This window comes from Hemiscyllium ocellatum, chromosome 3 (assembly GCF_020745735.1).
Source record: "Hemiscyllium ocellatum isolate sHemOce1 chromosome 3, sHemOce1.pat.X.cur, whole genome shotgun sequence".
Taxonomy (NCBI): domain Eukaryota; kingdom Metazoa; phylum Chordata; class Chondrichthyes; order Orectolobiformes; family Hemiscylliidae; genus Hemiscyllium; species Hemiscyllium ocellatum.
The window spans coordinates 49,029,983-49,051,782 of NC_083403.1; the positions used below are offsets into that span (position 1 = coordinate 49,029,983).

The following is a 21,800-nucleotide window of genomic DNA, read 5'->3' on the forward strand; positions in this document are numbered from 1 at the left end:
TAAGTTTTTTTTTATTTCACTGTGAAAATGACATTTATTCTGAAATCCAAAAAATTCCAAAATCCGAAAAACAACTGGCCCCAAGAATTTCAGATAAAGAATTGTTTACTGGTAAATACATTGTAATAGTGTTTACCAAGGAAAGAATGCTGATAGAATCTTGGCAGTAAAGGTAATGGATAGGGTGAAAGCAAGAGGGAGGATGTACTGCAAAGACTGGCTAAGGTGCCTGGTACAGATGGTTTGCACCAAGATTGCTAAAGGAAGCAAAACCAGAGACAGCTAAAGGGCTTACCATAATCCTCTGATCTTCCCACCAAAATGAGGGATTTGCCATCAGCTGGAGACTTGAAAACATGACACCTTCTTGAAATATGGGCTAGTTATTCTGCCATCATTGCAGGCTAACATTTCAGCAACAAAAGTCCGGGGGTGGGAATCAACAAGCACTCGGAAAGGTTCGAGTCATTTAAGGCCAGCATGGATTTGTAAAAGGCAAATCATACATGACTAATCTTACTGAATATTTTTAATGAGGTAACATTGAAAGGTGATAATAGGAATGCAGTGCAAACTACATTCTGCAGTCAGGAAAATGTCAGAAATTAATATTAAAGGTGCTACAACAGTGCACTTTTACAAGTTCAAGGTAATCAGGCAGAGTCAACATGGCTTTGTAAAAGGGAACTCATATTTGATCAATCTAGTGGAGGCCTTCAAGGAGGTACTATGGATTAAAAGAAAGTGGAAGTGCTTCAATTTTCAGAAAGCATTTAATAAAGTGCCATATCAAAGCTTACTGCAGAAAATAAAACCTTGCGTTGGAGCAGGTAACATATCAGCATGCAGATCTGGCTGGCTAACAGATAATATTTTTAAGGCAAAGATAGACCAATTCTTGTTGAGCAAGGAAATGTAAAGGTTATCAGGGGTAAGCAGAAATGTGGATTTAATGTTATAATCATAGCAGATGTGATCTTATTGAATGGTGGAGCTGGCTTAAAGGACTAAATGACATTCTCATTCCTTATTCATAAGGTTATATAATGGATATTGATCTCAGTGCACGGAAGTCATTGAAAAGACAGGACAGATGTAGGTACAAAAGACAAACAAAACTAAGTTGCCTTTAGCTCAAGGAAGTTGGAATAAAACTGAAAGACACTGTTGCTTCAATTATATACAATCTTAGTCAATTTAGATCCTAGGGGCCCTGTCTTCAAGTTTTAGTCACTATAAATTAGGGAGGAAATTTTGGGAAGACAAATCTTATCAGAATGATGCCTGACTTCAAGGCTAAATTCTGAATACTGCTTTTGAAAACTGAATCCCTACAAGACTGAGGATTGATCTAATCAAGTGCATTAAAATAACAATGGGATTTGGTAAGCATATATCATGAATCATTTGAAGGCAGAGACTTGCAGAAAAAAGGTGTGTAATTCTAAAATCAGAGCAATTAGAAGCGAAGTCAGAATACTACATTTTTTTCCCCATGAGGATAGTGGAATTCTCTTTCCTGAAAATCTGTGGATAATGAGGCACGATCAAGGCTGCAATGGACTTTTTTCTTTAGGGTATGGGCATGAGGCATATAGAGAAACAAAACAAGATTTTTTAAAATATTTGTTCTTGGAATATGGCAATCACTGGCAAGGCCAGAATTTATTGGCCAGTGCCAATTGCCTTTTAGAGGGTGGTACTACAGTCCATTTAATGCAGGTATGCCTACAACACTAATAGCATAGCTTTTAATTTTCACTCACTTACTTACTTGGCATTATATATTTTACAGAAAATTATAAAATATATCCGGTAATTGAAAAATGGAAGCCATATTTCAATTATGTAAAATTGTACTTGCAGTTGATGCTATAACAATTTAGCGTACCTTGATCAACTTCACTTAGTAATGGCTGATTACCGTAGAAAGGCTCCTCCAATTTATCTTCTGCATATTCATCACCTTCTTCCAGAGGTTCCTCGGTAAAGGCTCTTCTGTTGTAATCATCTCGTTTATAAATGAACTGAGCAGCTGCAATTTTAAAGATATGCAGATAATTATGTAGTTTTCAATAACATTGGGCAAGTGTGTAAATAAATAGCTTAATTTGTGTAATTATATAAAGCTTGTAAATGAGCTATGCAAATTCTAATTCAAGAAAACATATCTGCTAACTAGTCGGTAACTCTCTTGTCAGCATCCTGTATTTAAATATTTATTAATGTCAATAGAAATTGCATAAAATTTATAGATCCACATTAAGTAACTCTAAATAAGAGCTGGTAGCAATCAGGAGATATCCTCAAAAACAGAAAAGAATTTGGAAGAAAAATATTTATCTATACAAAAGCTCACCCAAGATAGGGATTCCTGGCAAGCCAATGAAGCATGGATTTGTTTCAAGAGGATAATAAATCATGACTGAGAAATCAAGAACTCATTAGTTTAACTTCAGTTATTGGAAAATTATTAGAACAGATCACTAACAATAACCCATATAACCAGCCGAAATGAGCAAGATATAGACGACTTGCAACATGGAAAAGAACTACATGTACTATCAATCTTGTTTCTGAAATAATTAGTTTTCTTTCATTCATTCATGAGCTGAGGGCATTATTTATTGGCCAGCATTTATGCCAAACCTTTAATGCCCTGAAGAAGATAATGGTGGGTTGCATTAACAGGTTTCTAGATTAAGCTTCTTGTTTTTGGTCAATTCTTTCATGTGTTGTGGACACCGCTGGAAAGACCACTTTTTTTTGTCCATCTCTAACTGACCTTGAACTGATTCAGCCTGTTTGGCCATTTCAGCCAGAATGCATTGGGCCTGCAGTCCGACGTAGATCAGTTCCACGTAAGCGTGAGGTTTCCTTCCCTGAAGGAAATTGGTGTTTGAGTTTGACGGTCACCCCTCTTAAGACTAGTTTTCAATTTCAAATTTTAACAATTGCATTAATTTCATCATCTGCCATGTGATTAAGTTATATTGCATTCTTGGATTTTAAGAATTTTTTTTGAGAACTACAGAACAATGTAAAGTGCAGTTAATAAGCAAATTTATCTTAATGCTCTCAAAGAACTGTCTGCAAGTTTTACAAATGATAAAAAAAATCTGTTACTGTTAAGATGATCAATATGAAAAATAGACTATAATTCAAATAGAGAAAATATATTTTATATAAAATGCTGCAATGGGATCTAGCAGATTTAATTGCACATAGATAAAAGTAGCATCATGCACATCTATTGGTCTGTGCATGTCATTGCTGGTCTAGAACTTAAGTTTATCAAGTGGGAAAGTACACAAATTTCTCAAGGTACACAACCTGAAATGTGGTTACCAGGGTTGCAGTCAAAACTCTCAAGCATTTCCAGACTGCACACTTGAATGCACATTGTATGGTGATCAATTTGGACTCCTGGACTGTTTGGTAGGGCAAACGGAATCACTAACAGTATATTTATGCTTGAAAAATATATTTCAAATTGTCATAACTGTATGTTCAATTTTACTAGCAATGAGCTTACAGAATACGCTTTGTTTATTTCCTGTTTGTCTAATCTTCACTTGCAGAAGTTGGTACTTTATGGTAGGCGTAAGTCTAGTAGCAGTGTCAGCAGATTGGTAATATCATGGTTGAGCCCATTCTAACGTACATTTCCAGCAATGGTCCATAGAAATTAGGAGTGGATAATCTAGATAATGATTTACTTCAGGACAATCGGCTCATTGAAGCCAGTTGTGGTATCAAAGATTGAGCCTACTGCCTTCCTTTATTACCAAGCATAATCAATGACATTAATTTGTTAACTGAGTTAGCAAGGAGCGCCACGACATGCAAAAGACTGTGTGTGGACTAAAATCTTGAAAGCTGATTCTGTTTTAATAAATATATCTTATACCTTATTTTTCTACATTTTTGTATTTTTGATTTGAGAACTTTAACAATTCAGGTGGTTAAATGGATTACAAGGATTACAGTTAGTTCTTCTATAAAGCAATGGCTGCGTACTTTTGCAACCCTACATTATAGAAAACTTGCACTTTTGAAATAGTGCTTCAAGTGTTGACAATGTAATCACATTACAGCTAACACATGTTTTAAAAGTTTGTGCTTTAGAAACAGTGTCCCCAATTCATCAATCATGCTATAGCGAATTCATATTGATGAAACACACATTATAGTGGAACAACCAGTACTGATATTTGCAAGATTACTACTCAATTCCTCCCAAAGCGACCATCTGACCTACATTTTATCTCCACAATATCAGTTCAGCAAAGAAAATGTCTTTTTGCGGGAGGAAAGGATTAGGCTTCATGACAGTGCCAGACTATGAAGTGAAACTGGCAGCTTGAATTCTGGCTTTCACAGAATTTGCTGATGTGACGAAAAATCATAATATATAATTATTTTTGAGAACTTGGGTCCTAAAATGGAGAGAAAATGGACTTTCATTTTCAGTTCTGTGATGGACTGACTTTGTTCCCTAGGTTTGGTGAGTTTGTGTATCCAACTCTACTCCTTATTTATAAGTTCAAAACTAGGGGACATATTTTTAAGGTGAGAGGAGAAAGTTTTAAAAAGGACATGACAGGAAACTTTATTTTTTACAGAGTGACTCATGTATGGAATAAACTGCCAGAGGAATTGATGGATTCGGGTACAGTTACAACATTTACAAGACATTTAGATAAGTACACGATATGAAAGGTTTGAAGGATATGGGCCAATTGCAAACAGACGGGGCTAATTTAGTTTGGGAACATGATTGGTGTGGACTCTATAACTCTGAAGGTGAAGTTAATGAAAAAAAGTACCCAAGATTATGAGAACAGTTGAGTATAAAACAAAAAGAATAAAAGCCTGGGCACGGTGGCACAGTGGTTAGCACTGCTGTCTCATAGCGCCTGAGACCCGGGTTCAATTCCCGACTCAGGCGACTGACTGTGTGGAGTTTGCACGTTCTCCCCGTGTCTGCGTGGGTTTCCTCCAGGTTCCTCCCACAGTCCAAAGATGTGCGGGTCAGGTGAATTGGCCATGCTAAATTGCCCATAGTGTTAGGTAAGGAGTAAATGTAGGGGTATGGGTGGGTTGCGCTTCGGCGGGTCGGTGTGGACTTGTTGGGCCGAAGGGCCTGTTTCCACACTGTAGTAATCTAATCTAATCTAAAATACTCCGTCCAGTGTTCATATTCTATATTGCTCACCGAGCAACATTTGGAACAAAGAAAGTCACCAGAAGGATCACAGTTTTAAATCCCTCATTTATCACAATAGGTTGGGACAGCAGCATCTTTTTACACCAGAAAACTGCAGACTTTAAAACTTGAACTGCTGCAGGACCAGATTATTTTGAACAACAATATGAACTAGATCGATGAGAAAAATTAAGGGACTACGCACAGAATTGTGCATGCTTAGAACTTGGTTAGATGTTTCTCTTTTTGCAGAGAATTACTGCCATTAAGTCAACAACTAATGTAATAAATGTGGATTTGTTTCAACAAGCTGGATATAGAGTCAAAGAGTTGTACAGCATGGAAACAGACCCTGCAGCCCAACTCGTCCATGCTGACCAGATATCCAAAGCAATCTAGTCCCATTTGCCAGCATTTGGCCATTATCCCTCTAAACCCTTCCTATTCATATACCCATCCAGGTGCCTTTTAAACATTGTAATTATACCAGCATCCACCACTTCCTCTGGCAGCTCATTCCATACACACACCACCCTATCTTTGAAAAGGTTGCCCCTTAGGTCTCTTTTAAATCTTTCCCCTCTCACCTGAAACCTATACCGCTAGTTTTGGACTCCCCAATCCCAGGAAAAGATCTTGTCTATTCATCCTAAATATGCCCCTCATGATTTTGTTAACTTTTATAAGGTCACCCCTCAGCCTTCTACACTTTACAGAAAATAGCCCCAGTCCATTCAGCCTCCCCCTATAGCTCAAATCCGCCAACCCTGGCAACATCCTTGCAAATCTTTCCTGAACCCTTTCAGATTTCACAACATTCTTCTTATAGCAGGGAGATGAAAATACTCCAAAAGTGACCTAACCAATGTCCTGTATGATCACAACATGACCTCCCAACTCCTCTATTCAATGTTCTGATCAATAAAGTCAAGCATACCAAATACGTTCTTCACTATCCTGTTAACCTGCTACTTCACTTTCAACGAACTATGAGCCTGCGCGCGAAGGTCTCTTTATTCGGCGACAATCCCTAGGACCTTACCATTAAGTGTGAGAGTCTAGCCCTGATTTGCCTTTCCAAAATGCCGTACCTCACATTTATGTAAATTAAACTTCATCTGCCACTCCTCAACCCCTTGGCCCATCTGATCAAGATCTTGTCATATTCAGAGATAACTGATCTTGGTTATGGCTAATATCACCGTCAAACATTGGTGGGTATTCAGCATTATGCCCACTGATTTCCTGACGATATTATGATCTCCTGAAGGAGCTCCCCCATTTTATATTGCTTCTGGATAAGTCTAGCAGTTTTTATTTTTCTTCTTCCAGAAAATTGCATGACTATTGGTGGAAAGGAACACAAAGACTGATGAACATAATAACTGGAACAGGCTCTTTGGACCATTTGCTCTCTCTTTCGTCCACCTCTTCATATGCTTGAAGAATAACAGCTTCTAAAATTTTGAACAAAGAGCATTAAATGGCGACCACCCAATGTTCAAATTAAGGGATGTAACCGAATTTCTGCATTCATACAATAGTGCTGTGACAAGATGAAAAGGAGTTCTTGGAGGACATAAAGGAACACTTCCCACAAACAATAGTCGACAAGGAATAAAATGCCTATTCAACTTTTGTTATTACTTTTATTGCAGTCCATTCATTGCACACACATAGCTACTTAATTCAAAGGATGTGTAAGTCACTGACCACGCTTTACAGCATTTATTGCCCTGAAGACAGTTAAAAGTCAATCACATTGCCACAGATCTGCAGTCATATACAGGTCAGATCAGGTAAGGATGCTAAATTTCTTCCCCTAAAGGACTTTAATTAGTGAACCAGATAGATTTTTATGTCAATCGTCAGTGGTTTCATGGCTGCCATGAGGCTAGCTTTTTAATATAGTTTTTTTAAATTGAATTCAAATTTCAGTCTCCGCCGTGGTCAGTACATTAGCCTCAGATTATGGATTAATACTCTAGTGACATTACCACTATGCCATCACCTCCCTTTAGAAATGCTTCCAAAAATTCCACTGAAAATCTGTGCATCAGAACCAAAGTAACTTGCAAAAATAAGAATTTTGATACAAAATAAAGTCAGTGATGAACAACGTCACCTTCCTTGAACTTTAATTAAAAGGTTACTCATAAGGCTTAGTTTTTTTTAGAAATTGCAAAGAAATAAAAGAACATTAACAAACCTGTTGCTGGAGAAATGCAGTAGTCATCCTCTACAGACTGGCCATAGACATCATCATCTTCAAAGTCTAAAAATAAACACGATTGAGCAACTTTTAGAAAATTTAAAATGATCTGCACCAGTACTATAATGAATAGACCACCTGGAAAAATTGAAGCAACTACTGATTTCCTGAATTCTGACATAATAACAAATCGTCTGTTCATATCCACTTCTACTCTCCAGAGATTCCTATTTGTAGTTTTAATTTTAAAAACTGAATGAAGGTTAAATCTAAATAAAACAATAACAGAACAGCCTTGCCCTCAGCATCTTCTCAAGATAGTTAGTAATGAGCAATAAATGTGCCCTTTGCATCCTCATCCATTTCCCATTACAAATAAAATGTCCTACTGAAATAAAATTGGGAAAATCTTAAACTGGGAAAAAAATACTGCTGTTGGGAGAAGCAGCATCAAAGCATGCCGACAAATGTGTTAAGTAAACTTCGTTATTTGATATCTACAAATGAAAATTAAGGCGCACTTAAAAACTGGTTGGGTTGGAATAAGTGAAATAATTGATAAATACCTCTCAACAACCTTGGCAGAACTTTCACCAATTTAATTCCAAAACTGAAGTGAGATCACCTAAGCTGGTCTGAAAATTTAATTCTGAAACTGAAGTGAGATCAAATAGCTAGTTGATCTGACACGATAACCTGTATCAACAATATCAATGCAGAATTCTGTGTGTCAACATTCATTCCTTCTGTATGAAGACATTGTATATACAGTTTCAATGCAATAAGTTCTCAAGTGCCTCACCTACCAATGAAGTTAGAATAGCAGTCAAAAAGTCCCACTGAAGATTGATTTTATGGTTACGGTCCATCTGCAAAAGTGTTCTTAAACGCAAAGGATGGGGACCAAGAGCATATCTCTTGAAATAAGTTTTTAACCAAGCCCAGTGACAGTGAGGTACTATTGCCCCACTACAGATCTGCCAACTCAGCATCAACTGAGCATGACGACAAAGTGAGGACTGCAGATGCTGAAGATCAGAGTCCAGAGTGTGGTGTTGGAAAAGCACAGCAGGTCAGGCAGCATCGCAAGAGCAGGACAATCAATGTTTTGGGCATAAGCCCTCCATGAGGAATGGGGGGAGCAGGTGCTGAGAGATAAATGGGAGAGGGGGCTGGGGAGAAGGTAGCTGAGAATGCAATAGGTAGATGAAGGTGAGGGAGAAGGTAATAAGTCGGAGAGGAGGTTGGAGAGGGTAAATGGGAAAGACAATGGACAGGTCAAGAGGACGGTGCCAAGTTGGAGGCTTGGGACTGGGATAAGATGGTGAAATGAGGAAACTGGAGAAGTCCATATTGATCCCTTGGGGTTGCAAATCCGTAAGACAGAAGATGTCAGGTGGTTAGGGTTTGGCAACGGAGGTGGCCCAGGACCTGCATGTCCTTGCCAGAGTGGGAGGGAGAGTTGAATTGTTCAGCCACGGGGCTGTGGGGTGGTGCTGCAGGTCTTCCAGAGAAGTTCTCTGAACCAATCTGCAAGTCGGCGTCCTGTCTCCCCAATGTAGAGGAGACCCCATCGCGTGCAATGGTTACAGTAGATGACATTTGTGGAGGTACAGGTAAATCTCTGTTGGAAGTGCAAGGATCCTTAGGGGCCTTGGAAGTAGGTGGGGTGGGCCCAGGTTTTGCACTTCCTGTGGTGACAAGGGTAGGTGCTGGGAGTGGAGTGAGTGCTAGGCAGGTGTGGATCTGACAAGGGAGTTGTGGAGGGAATGGTCTCTCTGGAAAGCTGATCTGGGTTGGAAGGGAAATATATCCCGAGTGGTGGGGTCTTCTATATCACCTTCTCCTACTTATTGCATTCTCAGGTACCTTCACCACGTCCCAGCATCCCCCATTTATCTCTCAGCCCCTCGGCCCACTAGTCTCATTCTTGATGAAGGGCTTTTACCTGAAATGTCAATTCTCCTGCTCTACAAATGTTGTCTGACCTACTGTGCTTTTCCAGCACCGCACACTCGACTGAACTGAGTGTGAATCAGGAGCTACAGGTGTGCACTTGCACTGATCCATAACACAGCCACCTGGATTTTGCAACAGAAACAGAAAGTAATGGAGAAACTCAGCAGGCTGGCAGCATCCGCAGAGAGAAAAACAAGAGTTAATGTTTCAAATCCAATGACCCTTTGTCAGAAGTATAAATCATGCTGATGATGGGGTTGGGGGCTGAATGGTGGGGATGGGAGTGGGGTGGGGCAGTGAATAGAGGAGACAGTGCTGAGAGAAAGAAGGGACAGGTACACAAAGATAGTTGATGGTAAATTGAGAGAGAGAGATAAATTCTGGGTGTGGTGCGAACAAGAAGAGTAAAGGTTGTAAATAGTTTGGCTGTGTTGGGAGCAACCTTTACAAAACAGGACCTAGGGGTGTGAGGAGAGGATAATAAACGGGAGAGGAGGGGTTTTGCATTCTGAAGTTAAACTCAATGTTTAGTGCTAAAGGTTGTTAGGTACCCAGGCAGAGAAAGAGGATAAGGTTAGGGCTCCTTCAGCCTCGCTTAAGCACTGCCACAGGCCCAAAACAGAAACATCAGCATGGAAGCTCAGGTCCATTTTTACTGATAAATCGTAGGTGTTAGGCAAAGCTGTGACCCAGTGTGCGTTTCATTTACCTCGTGTATAGTCAATGAAACAAACTTACCCTCGACATCCATTATAATTACAACTGCCCACAGACTTTTTATGGCTTTTTGAGCAACAACTTACTCTCTATAAAGAGATCAGAAACTGAAATTCAGCTGTCAGCTGGGACTCACTTGCCAACACTCTCAACTGAGTCAATATGCCATGTGTTTATTCCAGAGATCGATTGAGAAAAACTGCAGAAAGCAAAAGCACATAAAGATTCGGAGGGGGTCCTCATGTATAATTCACAAAGAGCTAGCATACAAGTTCAGCAATGTAATAGGAAAGGCATACAGAATGTTAATCCTTATTTCAAAAGGAATTGGAATATAGAATAGGGAAGTCTTGCTAAAACTATACAAGGCATTAGTCAGACTGAAATACTGTGAAGAGTTTTGGTCTCCTTATCAAGGAAAGATGTACTGACATTACAGACAGCCCAGAGAAGATTTATTAAATTGATTCCAGATATGAGGAGATTGTCTTACAAGGAGAGGTTGAAGAGGTTGGGCCTGTACTCACTGGCACTTAGCAGAATGAAAGTTACAAAATTGAGGACTTGACAGGGTAGATGAGAGAGAAGCAATGACCCTTTTGGGGAAGCTCGAAACCTTGAGTCTTAGACAAGAGGTCATAATCTCAGAGTAAGGAGTGGCTCATTAGAACAGAGATAAGGAGGAATTTCCTTCATTGCTCAGACTTTTGAGTATAAGAGTTGGGACATCTTGTTGAGGTTACACAGGACATTGACGAGGGCTCTTCTGGAGTACTGTGTGCAGTTCTGGTCGCCCGACTTGAGGAAGGATATTTGTGATTTGAGAAGTTTCAGAAAATATTTACCAGGATGGTGCTGGAAATGGAGGGTTTGAATTATAAAAATTAGCTGAATAGGCTGGAATTTTTCCACTGGAGCATAGGAAGTTTAGAGGTAACCTCTTACATTATTGGCTATTTAAAATCATGAGGGGCATAGATAAGGTAAAGAGCAAGGGTATTTGCCCTAGGGTGGGGGAGTTCAAAAGTAGGGGTCATTTTTAAGGCGAGAGGAGAAAGTTCTAAAAAAGACATGACAGGCAACCTTTTTCACACAGTTTGTAATACATGTGTGGTAATGAACTGTAAGAAATAGTAGTGGATGTAGGTACAGTTACAACATTTCAAAGATACTTGAATAAGTACATAAATAGGAATGGTTTGGAGGAATATGAGCCAAATGCAGGCAAATGGGACAAGCTGAGTTTGGGAACATGGTGGGTCTGGACTAGTTGGACTGAAGGGTCTGTTTCCATGCTGTATGACTATGAATTTTTCTCTCAGAGGGTCGATACTAAAGCTGTGAAATTATTTAACACAGAGGCCTGTTGAGGCTGGGTCATTCAAGGCTAAGATACAGTTTTAGTCAGTAAGAGAATCAAGGATTATAGGGATAAGATAGGATTATTGGATCAACCATGAGCTCAGTGAATGGTGGAGCAGGCTCAATGTGTTAAATGGCATACTTCTGCTCCTATGTCTTATGATCATTACTAGGTTTGGCCTTCTCCAATTTTGAAAAAGGATATAAGAACTGCTTTGGCACCATCCCTGTAACTGCAGATAAACTGAAGATATTGTCTAGTTCCTCTGCAACTTCTCAGTATTCCTCGGCAATCTGGGATGCATCCCATCTGCACCAGGTGACTAATCCAATTTTAGTATTCAGGACATTCTGGTACTTCTTCTTTATATATTTATAAACTTAAGCACTGTCCTGACAACCTCCATTTCCATCGCTTTATCAAAATCATATTGCTTGGGAAACATTGATGTAAAGTACTCATTAAGCACATCGTCCATGTCTCATCATGCACCAAGAGGTCTCCATTATGGTGCCTAATCGCCACGCTACTTCTCGGAGAGTACTTTTATTGTTCGTGATTGCATAGATCATCTTTGGTTTTTCTTTCAATGTAGCTGTCAATCTAGTTTTGTACGATGTATTTGCCTCTCATTTCCTCTCTCACTTCTCTGTGCTTTTTATATTCAACCCAATTCTCCCATGTATTATCAAGCTGACATCTGTTATACATGACTTTTCTGCTTTATCCTACTCTTCCAATCCATCAACCTCAGATTTGCGGGTTTGGTTTTGCCTCCTAAAGTTCTGTCAGTATTTACAGTAAAGGAAATGTCAGCATGCCAGATATTGTACAGTATGTACAAAAGATCACAGCGTATAAATCAACCTTTGAACCATCCAAAATCCCTCCAAAAACAGGGATCAGCTTATACACAGTGTATAAAATGGGAACAGTCAGTCCAGATGGTCATAATTTTGAAATGAGTTTTTAGAAACACTAATAGTTCACATAAACTGATTGGATTGAATTCAACACAAAGTCAAATTTCAGCGAAACAAAACTTTACTTAAGACACAGCTGGAGTACTGCAAGCAGCTCTGTCACCATTAGTTAGGCAGGGAAAAGCAAATCTTAGCAGGACTTATATACTTAATGGTAAGATCCTAGGAAGTGTTGCTGAAAAAAAGACCTTGGAGTGCAGGTTCATAGCTCCTTGAAAGTGGAGTCGCAGGTAAATAGGATAGTGAAGGTGGTGTTTGGTATGCTTTCCTCTATTCGTCAGAGTATTGAGTACAGGAGTTGGGAGGTCATGTTGCAGCTGTACAGGATATTGGTTAGGCCATTGTTGGAACATTGCCTGCAATTCTGGTCTCCTTCCTATCCAAAAGATGTTGTGAAACTTGAAAGGGTTCAGAAAATATTTACAAGGATGTTGCCAGGGTTGGAGGAGCTGAGCTACAGGGAGAGGCTGAACAGGCTGGGGCTATTTTCCCTGGAGCGTCGCAGACTGAGGCGTGACCTTATAGAGGTTTACAAAATCATGAGGGGCATGGATAGGATAAATAGACAAAGTATTTTCCCTGGGGTGGGAGAGTCCAGAACTAGAGGGCATAGGTTTAGGGTGAGAGGGGAAAGATATAAAGAGACCTACGGGACAACTTTTTCACGCAGAAGGTGGTACGTGTATGGAATGATCTGCCAGAGGAGGTGGTGGAGGCTGGTACAATTGCAACATTTAAGAGGCATTTGGATGGGTATATGAATAGGAAGGAATGACTACTGCTACTTCCATCCTTTTACACTCTCCCTCAAATTCTAGAAGACTAACTTCATATCAAAATATTCAGGGACCTGTTAGAAATGCCGGAATCTCAATACTACAATGGCTTTCTATAGAATCTTCCATTTTTAAGTTCATCTTGAAAACAACATGAATCACATGCGCCTTGTATCAAAGCAGAAATTGCTAATTAACACCAATTCAAGATTTCCAATTCTGTTTTATCCTGGAATAAAATAGATAACTTCAAGTTATAAAAATTCCCATCATCTTGGAGAGAAACCTAGAGAGCAACTGTATACCCAATCAGCACAGATGCTCTTCCCATTATCTACATGCTCGAGCATGTGTTTTGTCTTGACTTGAACACCTCATCCCCATAGTTACCAAACTACACAGGTTTGCTGTCATTCAAAATCCAGCAAGACAAATGAACTCCGTCCCATCGTTACTTTAAATTGTAAGAGACAGTCTCAAATCATCATTTTATAAACTTCACATTTGTAACACCAGGGTCTCAGTCAATTTGAGCCAAATTTTTCAGGGGTAAAATTGGCAAACACTTCTTAATGGGACGAGAGTCGTAGAAGTTTGAAACTCGCTTTTGCAAATGGGAAATGATGCTATATCAATTATTGATTTTAAAACTGAGACTGATAAAGTATTAGTCAAAGTTATTAAGAGACATAGAGCAAAGCTGGGTATTATGGAGTTTGATCATGTTTCAAAGAGATATGAAACATAATGGAGCTCTTTGTTTAATCTTACTCTCGAATTGTGGAATGCATCTGAACCTCTTGAAAGGCCACCTTACCTCCTTTTCTGTCTGCCAGTCATTTACTCCAAGTTACACTGGCCAAATTCCTCCTCAAACCACCTAAATCAGCCCACTTCCAGTTAACTACTTTTATTCTAGATTGCACCTTATCCTTCTCCATTATAACACTATAATCATTATTCCCATATTGGCCCCCAATGTGATATTCTCCACTTGACCTATTTCATTCTCCAATACTTACTCCATCATTTGAAAGTCTTGCTAACATCATCTTTTTAATCAAGCATTATCCTGCAATATCCAATTTCTACTTTCACTGAGAATAACTGATATACCACTACCTTTGAGGTCCTGGTTCTAACTTTCTCTCCAACAACAGGACATTAATTCTCTTTGTCCCTACATTGTTGACCCCAACATAAACTGAGACTTCTGTCTTTCCCCAAGAAGGTTCTGTCCTGTCTTCTAGGATTAGAGAGGCAGCATACAGGAGAGACTTTTGTGAATGAAATTCCATGTCACCGCATCAATAATTCTTCAAAGCGTATTAAAATTCTTGACGTCATTAGAGCAAATCTAACAGAATTACTTCCAGTGGAAGAGATCCTTCAGATTTCTTTTCTTAAATAATTCAGATACTATTCGTTCAGTAAGGCAATTACATCACAACCAGACAATGCATAACTGCATCAAAGTTAAACTACAACTTCTTTCTGGTAGAGCACTTCTTCTGATTAACGTCTATAAAATGCAGAAACATTTTTTAAAATGCTAATTTTGCACACAAATGTTAGTGCACTTTAGGGTTCAACCTATTCACAATCATAATGAAATGAAGAATCCAATCGCCCTTACAATGATACAATAAACAAATATCAATGAAATTTGGAAACAGTACAAAAAGCAGTATGTTAAAAAATATTAATAACTTCATTATCAATCTGTTCAGATGACATACCTTTTTGGTCATTATTTCTTCAGGTGGAAAACCATGTCTATACAAGATCCCTATGAAGCAATACGTACACGCTACTGAAAATCATTCTGTAGAAGATCGCTATACCCGTTCAGCAGAAAGTTCAACATTGTCCATTTAGCAGCCACAATTCTTCAATCACTTTTTGCCTATGCGTGTTGACGAAACACATTACACCAGGACGCACCATTTTCTTCTCTGTTGTGCTAGCTAACCAATCCTTCAACCAGGCTCTTACTGTTAAAGTACCTATTTGAGACAGCTTATGGAATCCCAAATGGACTCGACTGATAAGCCTCTCTTGTTTCGCCTCGGAGATCGTACTCTTCTGGAATATAAAAGTCTTACAGACAATTTAGTTAAATTATTACCTTTATTTACCAATGGCATCAATGTTACACAATAACATAGATACCTACAAGCCAGGCTTGAGGAAAGGTTTTAAAACCATTATCACAGTAGTAGTGCCTGCTCTTACCCCAAGAACTCTCTCAGGCTACTCCCCTTATTGCTGCAAACAAACTGTCTTTATACAGAAATTGGTATTGAGATTACAAAAACACCACATGTCCTTAATCAGATTAGCAGCAATAAAATGGCACAAGTTTGTATAGGAAAAGAAACTAAATGACAGGTCTGAGTACGCGTGACGATTAAGAAATATGCACAAAGTGGGAAACCTTGATCGAGCCAGGTCAAATGACCAATTGCTTTGGTTAGATCAGCGAGCAAACCTACACCCTAAACCTCAACCTGAGCTACAAACCTTGCATTAGCTTCCCTATCAACAGTACATCACAACAAGAGACTAGTCTAAACTATGTGGGAAAAGGTCATGAGGTAACCTCGCTCAGCTAACATGCCCAGTACCATTGTCCTACAACATGGCTTTTTTAAAAACCATCTAAGATTCCCAAAATGCAAATTAAATTCATAACATACCCAGATCTCAAGCTCCAAGGAACAACATACAAATATTCAATCCACGACAAGCAAGTGTACACTCAAATCAGACCACAAAGAGTTAATCTTTCCACCAGCTTCCATCCTGTCTCCCCCTCTCTCTCACGAATGAACATCTTCCAACTTTCTTAGTATCTCAATTTCAGCCTTTGGGTTTTCCTAGCTTGTAAGGGTAATGAGACATTCACATTCCAGAACAGTCAAGATTAGGGAGCTGAGCTTCATAAATTCATATCTGCTCAGTGTGGTATACATAAAAATGTATCAGGATTGTTCTATTACATGCATATTTCACTCAGCTTATTAAATTACAAGTTATTTTCCTATCGAGTATGAGTTCTGTTAAGCGTCTTCAATACAAACCAGAAATTTAGTTATCCAACATCGAAATGTAAAATAATTGTAGCTTCCAGCCCTCAAGGTCAAAAGGAAGTACTGCCACACATTCCACAAGTGAAGAGATATTATCAACTTATTTATACCGATCCATTGACACAAAGAACAGATATCCTTAATTCTTCTGAACAAATGCCCCAACAAAGGTCAAGTGCTTTCCTGCATATCCTGCAACAGATGTGTCACATGTAAGGCTACAAGCTTTCTCATTACACTTACCCCAACAGGTGTTATTTCGTGTGGCAAACTTTGAGACAGCACCTTATTTAATGCCATTTGAAAATTCAAATACACTACAGCTAAAAATTCTGAATTATCTTTGTTGCTTTTTAATTCCTCAAATCAAATAAATTAGTTGAACATAATTTCCCGTTCACAAAATCAAGTTGTCATTGATTCCATTATAATTTTCCAGGTCTCCTGCTGCAACTCCTTAACAATAGATCTCAGCAATTGTCCTGTGATAGCTGTCACGCAATTGGCCTCTTGTTTCCTGTTTTCTCTCTCCATCCTTTCTTAAATAAAGTAAAGTTATTAAATTTGTTGCTTTGCACTCTTTTGGGATCCTTCCAGAATCTGAAGAATTTTGATGGATTTCCAACATCTTTGTAGCAACTCTTTTTATGGCGCTAGAATGGAGGCAAGCCTTATCAGTCTTCAAGTTTGGTCATTTTCTCAGTATGCTTTCCCTCACTTTCTTCTGAAGTTTTCTAAGTCTTCTACAATGAAGACAGATATTCAAAGATATACCGACGAAACATCAGGTTAGAGATCTAATCACATTCAACTACATGATCTTCCCTCCATAAGACCAGAAGGAGTGATGATTACAGAGTGCACAGTTCCATTTTTGACTCCTCAGATAACCAAACAGCACTAGTCTACATACAGACAGATCTGGATGATGTTCTGGACTGAGCAGATAAATAGGAATTAACATTGATGCCACACAAGTGCCAGGCAATAACTACCTCCAAGAAGAAAAAACCTAGCCATTTCACCTGGACAATAAAAGGTATTACCTTTGTTAAATTCCCCACCAACATCATCCATCAATGAACCAAACAAACACACAAGCAGGTCAAAGGCTGAGATTCTGCTGCACTCTTCAAAGCTTTTCCATCATGTGCAAGACGAATCAAAGCTGCAATGAAACCCACTACCTGTTTGCCTGAATAAGTATAATTATGACAATACAAAAGTTTCAATACTACCTTGCACAAATCAGTATACCTAAATGACACACTAACATCAGTGGATCATGGCTGCAGCACATATGATCTACAATAAGACTGCAACTTGAAGATTCTTCCAAACCTCTTGCCTCTAATAGCTAGAAGGAAAAGGGCAAACAGCACATGTGATCACCATCAACGTGTCCCCTCAAACTCTCTCACCATGCTAAAGGTGGAAGTATATACCGTAACTGTTTGCTGTCACTTGATCAAAATCCTGCAACTGATCTTACTGAATAGTGGACCAGGTTCAAAGCACTGAATAGCTTGCACATCCTCCTTACATCAGGAACTTAAAAGGGCAATTAGCTTAATAGAAACTAAGGCAACAATATGGGGAAAAGTCAGGCAAATGGCAACAGTCATAACATAATTGAAGAACCTGTTTCCTGTTACCTTAAGTACATGTTTAGAGAAAACAGAAGACACAATTCTTCTCCTGAAGGATTGTCTACCTAAAAGCAGTTGCTGTCCTGCAATATTCTAATTCTTCTGCCACCACCACTGAAAGTTTCTTGGTTCCACGTACAACCATGACTCATCACCAAGCATCAAACCCTTTCAAAGGTCAAAGTGAAACAGATCAAAACGTTTAATTTTTACTTATTTAACTGACCTATGAAAGCAATCCAGCAGTAAAATTATATATTATAGCTTGTCCACTTTGGCTTGTTTGTGAAGAAATCATTCCATGCAATGAATAACTAAAGGAGTACTTGTTGTTTAGAAAGTAATATTCGCACTGCACAAGTGTTGGGCAATAACTATCACCTTCGAGTGAAAAATGAGGTCTGCAGATGCTGGAGATCACAGCTGAAAATGTGTTGCTGGTCAAAGCACAGCAGGCCAGGCAGCATCTCAGGAATAGGGAATTCGACGTTTCGAGCATAAGCCCTTCATCAGGAATAACTATCACCAATGAGAGAACTTAACCATCACCGCTCGAGATTCATAGTAATTGCCATCAGTGAATTTCTCACTATCAATATTGTGGGGTTAGCACGGAATAAAAACTGAACTGGACTAGCCAAATAAATAATATGGTTACAATAGTGTTAGGTGCATTAGTTATGGGTAAATGTCGGGAATCTAATCCATAGAGCAAGGTGGTGCCTTTGAATTAAGCAGCGTAATTCCCCTCCTCTGTCCCCAGTACTTGTCTACATAACTAGGTACAAAGTCATCTACGTCTACAAGCATGAGGGAATACTCCCCATTTGCCTGGATTGGTCCAGCACTAACAACAATCAAGACGATCAACTGCATCCATGTCAAAGCAACCTATTTAATTCACATTGCATTCACCATCAAAGCACAGGCAGCACTGCTGCATCACAGCGCTGGGGATCCAGGATTGATTCCAATCTTGGGCGAGTGGACATTCTCCCCATGTCTGTGTGGGTTTCCACCAGCTTCTTCCCACAGTCCAAAGAGGTGCTGGTTTGGTGGATTGCCCATGTTAAATAGTATCCAGAGATGTGCAAACTAGGTGGATTAGCCAAAGAGAAATGCAGGATTACAGATATAGGGCAGGGTGGTGGTATGGGGGGGGGGGGGCCTGAGTCTGATTGGAAGTCTCTTCTGAAGGGTGGTATGGACTCAATGGACCAAATGGCCTGCTTCCACACTGTTGGGATTCTGTAAAAAAAACTAATGTCAGCAGTGTACCACCTACAAAATGCAATGAAATAACTCACGACTCATTTCACAGCACATTACAAACCTGCAGCTTCTACTAAAAATGGTAGATGAAACAAAGGAAACATACAATCCGCACATTCCCTCCAAGCCACACTTCATCCCAATTTAGAACTTTATTGCCATTCTTTCACTGCCACCAAATCAAAATTCTGGAACTCCACTTCTGACAACACTATGGATGTCCCAACTCACAAAGGATTACAGCAGTTCAAGAAGGCAGCTCACCACGACCTTTTCCCTGGCAATTAGGGACTAGTCAGTGACATCCATATCCCATAAACAGATTTGTTTCAAAAAATTAGTACTTTTGATCTTTGCTTCATCAAGCAGTGTTACAACAATTGTGATGATCTAAGGGCATACCATAACATAAATCTTACTGCTGGTTAGATATTTCATGCAGTACATTAGCCCCATACATGAAATAAGCTTGGTGGAAACATGAAAATTTTCTGTCTTGTATTACTAAATTTAAAAGTGGCTTATCTCTGCTCAACGTTGTCTAAATTAAGCTTTATTTGAAATCATGCACATAAGTAAATGTAGTCTACATAACTTGAGTACAGTTAGTTGTGACTGGAAAGCTGTAAAATCTTCTAGGTTTCAAATATGGCATATTTGAAACACCATGTTGAAGTATTTCTAATTAAAAGAAAAACCAAGAACAAAAAATTGAAAAATTCGTTATCCACTCTGTGGTACTGTTGTTGACAACACTTCGTGAAGTGTAGATTCACAAAGCTAACTGCAACTTTCTATTTTGTTGAAGTAAGCCTTATAAACAAGGCTGTACTGTGTTGAAAGTCTGTCAAATATTTTATTCGGGCTAATACCTCATAAGAATGTAATTAAGTAGTAAGCAATTTAAACCATATCCTCAAAAGCTAAACTGTACTTAGGTTGTCACTATTTCAGTTTAAATAAAAACGTTCATCCCAACATCATCTGGGGAATGTGTATGCAGCAGCTACTTCACTGGATTTGCACAAAATCAACAGCGGGTCGAATGATTAATTGTCAAGCACTAATAATAACTAATTATTATGATTCTAGCGGTCTGCACCACGACCAGGTTTCGTTCTTGGGTTAAAGCAGGAGTGAGTGAGTGAGTGGGTGAGAGGCCCAGAGCTGAGCTTGCCCCCTTACTGCAGAGTGGAGCGGGATTACAGGCCCGAGCGGCCACCGCACTCTGCCGGCTCCGGGGCAGCGGCATAACCTGAGAACAAATCAGCGCCCGATGCGGCTGGTGCTCAGTACCTTCGTCATACTTTAGTCCGCGGACATTTCTATGCCTGGCCATGCTGCTCACGGCTCATCCGCGCCGTGTTGTTTTCGCCTTACTCGACGTGACAAAGTTTTTTTTCAGGCCAGCGCCGTCACCACATCCCCAGGCCGCGCACGCGCACTGACAGCTCCCCTCCCCCACACACCCACACCTCCCGAATCATTGCGCTGTCTCCCTTCGCGCACGCGTGCTTTGGAATGGAATGTTGGAGTGCGCGAGCTCCGCTGCCTCTCCCGGGGTGTTGAGTGACAGCTGCCAGGGCCACCCTGACACCAACGCAACACTGTGGATGGCCTTGTCTGTGTGTGTGTGTGCAACGTGGCATGAATAGCTCATTTGCTGCGCTTCGAGGGGGTTGGGTGGGTTGCAATGGTATTTATAATCTTTTCAATGCGTTCTTCATCGTTTCTTTTCTAGTATGGAATGAAGATATGAAGATCTGATACATGTTTTCCCCAATTACACATCCGCAGGGAGCAGGCTGGACTTGAACACTTGCCCCCTGCTCCAGAGGCACCGCTGCCACAGTTGTTGACTGATAGCGCCTGTAAATTTGGCGTTCAGCGCACCGAACTGAACTGAGACATGAAAAATCGAAAGAATCGCGGATGCTGTAAATCAGAAACAAAAACAGAAGTTGCTGGAAAAGCTCAGCACCTCTGAAGACAAATACAAAGTCAACATTTCGGGTCCAGTGACCCTTCCTCAGAATTGATGCTGCCAGACTTGCTAGCCTTTTCCAGCAACTTCTGATTTTGTAAACTGAGACATTGTTGGGTGCATGAGTGTGTGTCACATGTACTTCTTGCAGCTTTTCAAAGAATCAGTGATTCGGAACAGAATGATACAACACATTGGGAGCGACCATTCAGCCCGAGAGGCTGTGCTGGATATTTCTTCATTTCATCCTGAAATGTCTCCAGCATCTTCTTCCATAAAGCCCTGCTTGTCTCACTCGTTGAAGTATTTATACAGTACCCTCCTATGTTCTAATCTGCTTCCGCAATTCTATCAATATTCTAGTTGATAATATGGACTTCATGAATTCAGATTTCTCCAGCTTCCTCATTTCCCCTCCCCCCACCTTGTCTCAGTCGGTTCCCTCAACTCAGCACCGCCCTCCTAACCTGCAATCCTCTTCCTGACCTCTCCGCCCCCACCCCACTCCGGCCTATCACCCTCACCTTGACCTCCTTCCACCTATCCCACCTCCATCGCCCCTCCCCCTAGTCCCTCCTCCCTAC

General features: G+C 39.9%; 1 protein-coding gene across 3 annotated transcripts in view; it reads right to left on the reverse strand.

The window, feature by feature from the left end:
• Nucleotides 1–20,687, reverse strand: part of hbs1l (HBS1-like translational GTPase) — a 172,626-nt gene extending 151,939 nt beyond the window's left edge. The window contains exons 1-3 of one of the 3 annotated variants that reach the window (XM_060849819.1): nucleotides 20,529–20,687; nucleotides 7,419–7,484; nucleotides 1,925–2,035 (exon numbers count right to left, since the gene is read on the reverse strand). In XM_060849819.1, the coding sequence (XP_060705802.1) occupies nucleotides 1,925–2,035; nucleotides 7,419–7,484; nucleotides 20,529–20,571 (220 nt within the window). In that variant the 5' untranslated portion in view covers nucleotides 20,572–20,687. Of the gene's footprint in view, nucleotides 1–1,891; nucleotides 2,036–7,418; nucleotides 7,485–20,528 lie in introns of all 3 variants that reach the window. The other 2 variants (XM_060849810.1, XM_060849828.1) reach the window with 2 other exon arrangements.
• Between the last annotated feature and the right edge of the window lie 1,113 nt (nucleotides 20,688–21,800).